The following is a 9,039-nucleotide window of genomic DNA, read 5'->3' on the forward strand; positions in this document are numbered from 1 at the left end:
CTATGATAACTTCACTTTTTCCAAATAACGTTTGTAAATTCCTCTATTCTTCTCATTTCCCCAAAGCATGTCTACAATTATCCACTGGCTAGTGAAGTAAAATAAATGTTCAGCAAACATATATAGCACAAACGTCGCCAGTTGGTAATATGAAAATGTTTTGGTGAATGAATAAATATATTCGTCTTCGATTGCTATACTGTACAAAAACCTGAAAAGAAAAAAAAACGGTTAAGATGGTGTTTTTATTAAATGTATTTTTTTGCCCACCATTACTTTCATCTGCTTGTGTGTGAGTGATTTCTGGGATTAAAACTATCCCATGTTTTACAATGGTAACAGACAGTCTATTAGTGTGGATGTCTCTGCGTCTGTCAAATTATTATAACAAATCCAAAACAGTATTAGTTAGAAAAAATAGTTTAATGAAAAAGCGATTTCAAAGTCTATATTTATTTTTAGCGCCAAAATATTTATAATTAATAAAGATAAAATGTTTATCATATTATTACTACACACAACTCGTAATACCTATTTATTTCAGATAACACAGTTTTGGATTCCATTACTTGTGAAACTCAATCAATAATTATGTATGAACCGGACAGTCGGAAACAGACTCGATTATTTCCTTCTTATGTAACATTTAATAAAAATTATTATCTTATCTTAGCAAATCCTTTCTAATATAATTAGTATTTTTATCTATAACGTCAGTCATCACGACGATAAATGACAAAGTTATCGTGTTGCTAATGATCTATCATAGAATTAGGTTATCTCACGATACTTTCCTTCACTGTGATGCATCAGACTATAGTAACATAGATAGGTATCAAGTGACTACTGGCGCATCACGGACACTTAATACAAAAATCCTCGTTTTACACAGACACTACACATTGACGTTATCGTACACGCATATCTGTGTGTGTGACGTCTAATGCCCATGCGATTGCAGATTGAAGTAAGACCGAGAGGGGGTGAGGTAAACCTAGCTCAGCCGCTAGTGGGGAGCGGAGAGTTAACATTTTATACGTAGTATTATTCCTTATTTTTTGCTACTGGACTGAAAGTAATATGAATGAACATAATGCCACTATATTTTATTCTCATAAATATCGATTAAAGGGATTTTATCCCCTTCGACTAGTATTTAGTGAAAAAGCGACTGTCACCTTATGTATGTAACTGTCAAACCCATCCATTTTTATGGCTGTCAGACTGTTGTTAATGACGTTTTTCATAATCGTCTGCAACTTGGCTAAAGTCCAAGATGGTAAGCTACGATGTGACGAAGGTAGAACATACTCACCTAACTAATGCCTATTCATTTTATCTTTGAGAACTTCAAGATGAATTAGACCTCGTATAACAAATAGAAAGAAAGAAAGAAACGTTTATTATAAAATAGAACACAAATAGACATCCAACCACTGTAAAGACGTGTCCACGACGCATCTGGTCACAAGCTACGGCGTGTAACTACACTGTACAACCGATATTGTTTGAATTGCCACAACATCTTAATTTGAGGGAATTTATACTATCTAATAAGAATAAATAAGAATAAAATAAATTGATTGCCAGTAACAATTTACATTCGCTGTAAGAACTAGGTAATTATGAATATTACGAATACGGGCAAAAGGAAATGGCTCAGCTTGTGCTGTGATGGAGCCATGCTATGGCGCCATCCAGCGCTGGTTTTCAGTCATTTCTCCTTCCTGGGATATTGTGCGGAAGTAATTGTCAATAATCTCATAACTTAATGTATACTTTTTACAACACGGTTCGGATATTTATTTAGAAAATCTCCATAGTGAATGTGACTCTATTTGTTTATAGGATGTCAGTGGTTGACTTACATTAACGTGTAGGTTCCAACGAAGGCTGCTAGTAGCATCGATCCATTTTTTAGACTCCTTGGTGTTTGACGTGGGACGAGGAGAATGTCCATAATGACCACAATTAAGGACACGGTGTGTGTACAGTGCTGTGACCAGAATGGTACAGCATCAAGGATGGCCATTGGTGCTAACAACACTGGATTTTTGTACCACAACCTCCAGAACAACAAATCTGCAAACTGTAATTAAACAATTCAATGGGTGATCATTGAAACGCCTAAAATTATTGTGCTTATTTTGTTTGGCTGATTCTCAAACGCCTAGTATGTTTTTTTGTACTTGGATTAAACACTTAGGGACCTAACTTTGGGATCTTTAATGTCCTAAAAATTATTAACAGATAATTTTGTCATCTTACTATTGTCATACATACATACATAAACTCACGTCTTTTTCCCACCGGGGTAAACAAAGACTATGGAATTTCATTTGCTTCGATCCTGACACACTTCTCTTGCTTCCTCCACATTCAAAAATCGATTCTTACACGCACCGTTCAGAGTAGACCGCATTAAACTTTTGAACTATTGTCATACGTGGTAATTTATTTGTTTGTTTGATCTAATTGCCTGCTTGCTAAATACATCGACGATACAACCAAATAGACGCGTAATGCCTGAGTTTACGCATAGAATTCATTTTGTCTACTAGCTGAGGTAAGGGACGGCGGCTGCGTTTTAATTGGCTCATTCAAAATCATAAACACGTCGTAGTCCATAAACAGATGTAGTCAGATGTTTTGATAGAACCCGTCCGTCTGTTAGGAGTCTAGAAGTTGTATCGTCGATCGTCGAGAGAGAAAAGTGATTCTCACAGGACACCGCGAACCGACGCCGTTGGCGATGAAGTGATTTTAAAGTCGCTGACTTCTATGAAATCCGTTGATTCGTAACACAAGAAAATCCATAGTATAAGAAAATGAGGTATGCTCAAAACTGACAGCTAGCATTTCAAGGTTAGCCGAGCTGACGTCATCCTACCCTACGTTGCCGTAAAAAAGTAATTACCCACTTCCAATGTTTTTAATTTACTTTGCAAGGTTTTAAAGATTTTTGTATATGTGACAAATAATACTAATTAAATACATTAGTCAGTAATTCACATTATTTTCAATAAAAAAAAATACGTTCTTGGAATGTTGGAGATACCAGTTTAATGGTAACACTTACGTCATCTAGGGCTAGCAATGGCGGCTTGACATAGGATTGAGCATACCTGGTCTTCTTATACCATGAGAAAATCAACCCGCACGGCGAGTAACCCGCGCAGACAAGTGAGCTTCCTGCCTCGTCGCGCGGTGAACTGCTGCAAAATCTTCTCACCGCGCCGACGCGACAGGCAGATTGAGATTCGCCAAAATATTCATACCGTTGCAGTTGGCAGAAGAATACTGGAGAAGCTCGTTGACCTTATGTCATTCAGTATTTGCACATGTTTCCTACTGGCTTCACCTCTCAACGCTTTCCACTCGCAATACACGCTGACAGGAAGATGTATGTAAAATAATAACTGAAAAATAATGTTATATTTTATTATTTACACGCTTTACTAAAATATTATTCTTAAAAAGTACTAATTACTCTACACACCATCTAATTTTATTTTAAGTTATACCTGTCACTTTCTTATCTGCTGAAAAAGACGAGTAATCGACAGGCATAAAATTTATGGGACACGCGTCAATTTTAGGCAGAATCCTAAAACAACCCTCTAAAACTTTACATCGGCCAATAATCCGACAGAATTAAGTTATACCAGCAAGATACCTATTTGATTCGCTTGGGTTATTCATTCATTAACTCATTCGTTTTAAAATTAACAGTTGTCAATCAACCGTTTCCTTTTCGGCGGATAAGAAAATGACGGGTATAACTTAAAATAAACATAGAAGGTGACTGCAGGAATCAGGGCCATTGTGTGCCTCAAAATTATTTCAATATATAGGGTACTCAATTGTTATTTTCTCAATTCATCTATGCCAAGCATTTGCAACTTGGGTAGCCTCTTGCGGCGTTTAGGTTTGTTTTTGACACCTGTATAGCGCTTTAGTATTTTACTGTAATACTGTTTTGTGTGTGGTAGTAAGAAATAAATAAATAATTTATCCGAAAAAAATAGGGTACCTATTATCTGAATGAAAGACGCAAATATTTCCCAGTTTTATAAGTATAATATTTTTTAACTTACATTAAACCATGTCGTGAGCAGTCGCCATCTAACCTGGTTATATTTTCTTATATTTTGGTCATCACTAGTTGAAAAGTCCACAATCACAAGCAAATACCATGATATTAAAGCCAAATGAACTAACGCTATAATGTAGAACCAAAGTCTAAGTTTTATTAAACTGTGTTCAAATTTTGCAGGAACTTTGTTCTCCCAATATGAATTCATCATCTTTATTTTTTTACTGGATCTAAGAGAGAATCGTATGAATATTAGTTTATCGGGTGAGAGCCTTCAGCGCTCTCCATTTGTCCGGCCAAGTAGTTAATGCCATTTGCGACAAATCTACAATAAGTCACGGCAAAAAAGATCGTATGAATATTTTGAACGTAATTGTGTAACTTCAGTGACGCATATTATTTTCTCCAATATAAAGCGACTCGAGTTGCGGATCAAGGTAATTTTTTTTCCATCGTTTCAAATGGTACATCAATGGTATGGTATGGTATGGTAATGGATGGTATGGTTTGGTATAATGGTAATGGTAGAAGAATTGTATATCAAGAGTCCTTATTTGTAGACAACACTCCAAAAAATACGCGAACAATTCGCCACTAAAATTTCGTTAAACGCACTTTCAATAATTGACCCTACCTATATGGTTTACTGTCGCGATCATATTAAAGTATTGCGAGTATAAATCTAATTTGTTATCAGGTAGAGACAGCTTAACTTTTTAAGAAATGGAAATACCTACAATAATCTCAAGAAACGGGTAAAGTGCGAGTTGGAATCACGCACAGAGGGCTCCTTACCTCCTGGTACAACTATAATAAAAAAATGCTTCTTTAAAATAATGTGTTATTAACCATTTTAATAACACATATTTCGTCATTACTGTACTTTACTACCCAAGAACCTTCTTAAGTTCAGACAGACAGATGAATAGGTGGACGGTGTATGCTTAGTAAGACCCTTGGTATGAATAGGGAATCCTAAAAATCATTACTACCTACATTATATCAATAATTATAAGATTACAGTTTTATGTTCCATGCATGATAAGGAGCAAAACGAGCATGCGTAACGATGCGCAGCAATAATGAAATGGGCCTTTTTGGGTCATTCGTTGATTTGATATTAAGAGGACTTTTCATGACGACACGCATGAGACTATAATGCAGAATTACATTATTTTGGAGGTCAAGAGTCCTAGTACGGCTTTGAAATAGACTACTCTGGGCGCCATCCCACTCGCGTCTCACGACTCTCGGGCGCAAATCAAGAAGGAAACCACTGCCCTATTTTTCCCTAAAAAAGAAGCATGGAGAATGCTACACCGACAAGAGCGTGGCTCTTAAATTACTGATGTGTGTGAAAGTATTTTGGGAGCAAATGGATTTTGGGAGCCATAAGTAGTCTGGGCTTGCCCTGGTGGAAAATAGACGTCTGTTTATATTTGTACCTATGTATGGAAGTATTTCAGGTATTTACTTTAGGTACTTCTAGTCTAGTAAACCGCAAGGTAACGAATGAATTGCATTCAATATAAAATTAAACAAATCATATCAAAAACAAAACGTACGAGTGTTTTTAAGCGAGATAGCAAAGGCTTGATAAATTGATGGAAAAATCTCTTCTGTCGTCATGATTATAATAAATAGTAATCATAATAAAATAATATTTTTTTATAATACTTATTGCCATACTATTGCTTATGTAAAGAAATAATCATTATCTCCCGTTATCCCGTTTTTCACGGGGTCCGCTTACTTAACCTGAACACATGACAGGTAAAGTTTTTTGCAGAAGCGACTGCCTGTCTGACCTTCCAACCTGCGAAAGGAAAACCACCACAATGTAGGTTAAGTCACATACCCCCGAAATACATTTCTCAGGAATGTGGGTTTCGTCACGATGTTTTCCTGCACCGCTGAGCAGGTGATAATCATTTATGATCCATACATGAATTCGAAAACAAACTCGAAAATTGGGGGGATAAAATTACTTAAAATGGGCACATCGAAGCAATTCATCCAAGAAAGCAATATTGCTATTTGAGATTCGTTTGCATTGCGCACTTATAAACTGTACGGGGTGTAAGTGACATCGTAACGAATATTGAGGTCGATGATTCAGGTCATTATTTTGGGTGGAATTTTCCGCATATAATATTATTTTCAATATTTTGTACGGTGTCACTAACAGACTGTATATCTGTGAGCGATTTCCTCAGATCGCACGTTTGTATTATGACACGTTTGCTATTGTCTGGTACATTTCCTGAGGCCGCGTATTGGTGCGATATCTGCAATCAATGTAATTTTGTAGATACCAAATGGCACTGTGATAAGGTCGCATGTTCAGGAAAACTGTCTTCGTCACGTGTACTACTCACAGATCCCTCAATGGCCTTTTCCAATATTAAATTTCGAAATTCTTGCGTCGAATGAACGGAGGTCCGTTTTGCTCTATGAAAAGAAGTATTGGACACTTTTATTCGTTCTAGGCCTACACTGTCCAATTGCAAGGATGTGCGCGACATTCAACGAAGTTAATGCCGAGACGACTCTTCTACATGCTACAAAAATAAAATGCTACATCACTTTTGTTATCGTCATAAATAAGCGTTAAAATGTGTGTGTGTTTATATTATACACACATTGGCCCCGATTCCTGCAGACACCGCCTAATTTTATTTTAAGTTATATCCGTCATTTTCATATCCGTCGAAAAGGAAAGGGACGGATGATTCACAGCTCTTAATTTTAGGAAGAATGAGTAAATGAATGAATAACCCGGGCGAATCAAAAGGTACGTCCCTGGTATGCAATCCGTTTGACGTGCTGTCTACTTACCTGTGTCGGGTTATTGACGGATGTAAAATTTTTAGACGGTTGGTTTAGGTTTGTGCTTAAAATTGACGTGTGTTCCATAAATTTTATGCTTGTCGATTACCCGTCGCTTTCCTTTTTCGGCGGATAAGAAAATGACAGATATAACTTAAAATAAAATTAGATGGTGTTTACAGGAATTAGCACCATTTTAACAGTAATTATGTCTCGGCATTGAAAAACTTATTTTTAAATTCTATATTTTATATTTTTATTCTGTATTTTAGTGCCATAAATATTTTGAATTATTGTGATAACAAGTCTCGGTATTATAAAACTTTTAAATCCGATAAACTAAATTCAAAAACTTTTTATCGGTATATCTAGCGTTTAGGTTAGGTTAGTAATAATACATCTGTTGAACATAACAGTGACAAGCTTTAGCATTTCAAATAAATAATAATTCCATATTGATAAAAGATGAGACATTTAACCTTAATATTTTCGAGGAAAACAGACTCCAGTCGATATTTTAAAAAGAAAACTTTGAGGTATATTCAAATAGACAAGCACTTTGGATAGAACTAGCAGGGCGTTAAGCGAAAGTTCAGCTCACAAAGGTTTTAGAGGGGCGGTTTCAAATGTGATTTTACAGCATGAGGTAGTATGGTTTTCCACTACGGTTTTTAGAAGTACTTCAGCTTCTATGACCTTTAAACTTATATGAAAGCTTTTTTTATTTCATGTTTAGCTGTGAGATCGTCATGGACAATAATAATTGGGCGATGGTCCAGCTGCCATATCGAAAAAAAAATGATTACTTAGTCATTATTTACAAAAAAGTGCATATTAATGTGTAATTTAATTGCTAAAAATTAAACTCTTTAGTTCATAAACTTTGATAAAATCTAACAAAACAGTTTTGTTACTAGTAAAACATGGTGGTGTAGTCACTATTTTTACCCGACTGCGTCGAAGCAATAATGAGAGTTATGCGTTTGACCGCCACGTATATATTGCAAATATATAGATCCCGCTTTCGAATGCCTCCCGCCACCTACCTCCTGTACTGAAAAATATCGGCTCCCAAGGGACGAAATAATACGATCTCAATAACCCGTCTACTCTAGCTATACACGTAGAGACGGCTAATCAGCTCGTGACAACAAACATTTCAGGAATTCTGATTCATTAATTATCAAATTTTCTAACTTCTTGTATAACTTCTAATATCTTGGTAGCTAATATACTTAGAAACATTTGAAGAACAACAAAAATTTAAATTAATTCTCATTACCTTATCCTTTGCTGAAATTTTTATACCAAACATTGCCTTTGCTAACTTTTGTATTCCAGGCTCTAGTTATGAGCAGTGTTCTCATATTCTCGTCCCAGTTCCAAGTAGCCAACAGACTATCAACGATACAACCAAATAGACGCCAGTTTGAATTTTCACATAAATATAAATTATACTGTCTGAGGTACTGGTAGGTATACTAGCTAAGGTAAGAGTGGTGCGGAAAGCGCGCCGATTGCTTCAGGTTGTAAAAAAGTCGAAAGCGCTTGCAATTGGACGAATATTGTCGGGTGGAATCTTATATCTGACCTATTTGTCAGGTGTGATAACAGAACCTCTTAGAAGTAGTCTTCTTCTCTTAAAGTTTAATAAGGAAAATCTGTTATTAGTAATCTGGAAGTTGTGTCGCCGATGCAACAGACATACAGTTGGAAAAACAATTCAAACGCGTCGGAACTGATAGAGCAGATGCGCCGAGATGCTTTTGTCTCAACAAAACTAACGTCGCTCAAAGAAACTTGTTCGGACGAACACAAGCCATGTATGCGAAGTGGCTTTTCGAGAAGAATAGTTAATCCATAGCCTATGTCTACTCGTATACAAAATGTTGTTTCTAACGACTATATTTCCAATTGTGGTAACGAAGTACATCTATCGCAAGATTTCACAATAAGTATGTTTTTGATTTGAACACTGTGTATCGGCAATGAAATTGTTAAATAAAAGTGCCTGTTCATTTGTTTATTGCAAATTTTTCGTGATATGAAAATATTTTACGACCATTATTTAAGACCATCAACAACATTACCAATGCATCAAATGAACAAAACTC

The 9,039-nt window shown here is 35.9% G+C and overlaps 1 protein-coding gene across 1 annotated transcript; it reads right to left on the reverse strand.

The window, feature by feature from the left end:
- LOC126368315 (androgen-dependent TFPI-regulating protein-like) lies at positions 1-4,307 on the reverse strand. The gene is made up of 4 exons (XM_050012223.1): positions 4,098-4,307; positions 3,279-3,419; positions 1,869-2,089; positions 1-211 (listed from the first exon to the last, which is right to left on the reverse strand). Exons 1-4 carry the CDS (start codon positions 4,305-4,307, stop codon positions 1-3), a joined length of 783 nt encoding a protein of 260 aa, XP_049868180.1.
- Between the last annotated feature and the right edge of the window lie 4,732 nt (positions 4,308-9,039).

This window comes from Pectinophora gossypiella, chromosome 7 (genome assembly GCF_024362695.1).
Source record: "Pectinophora gossypiella chromosome 7, ilPecGoss1.1, whole genome shotgun sequence".
Classification (NCBI taxonomy): domain Eukaryota; kingdom Metazoa; phylum Arthropoda; class Insecta; order Lepidoptera; family Gelechiidae; genus Pectinophora; species Pectinophora gossypiella.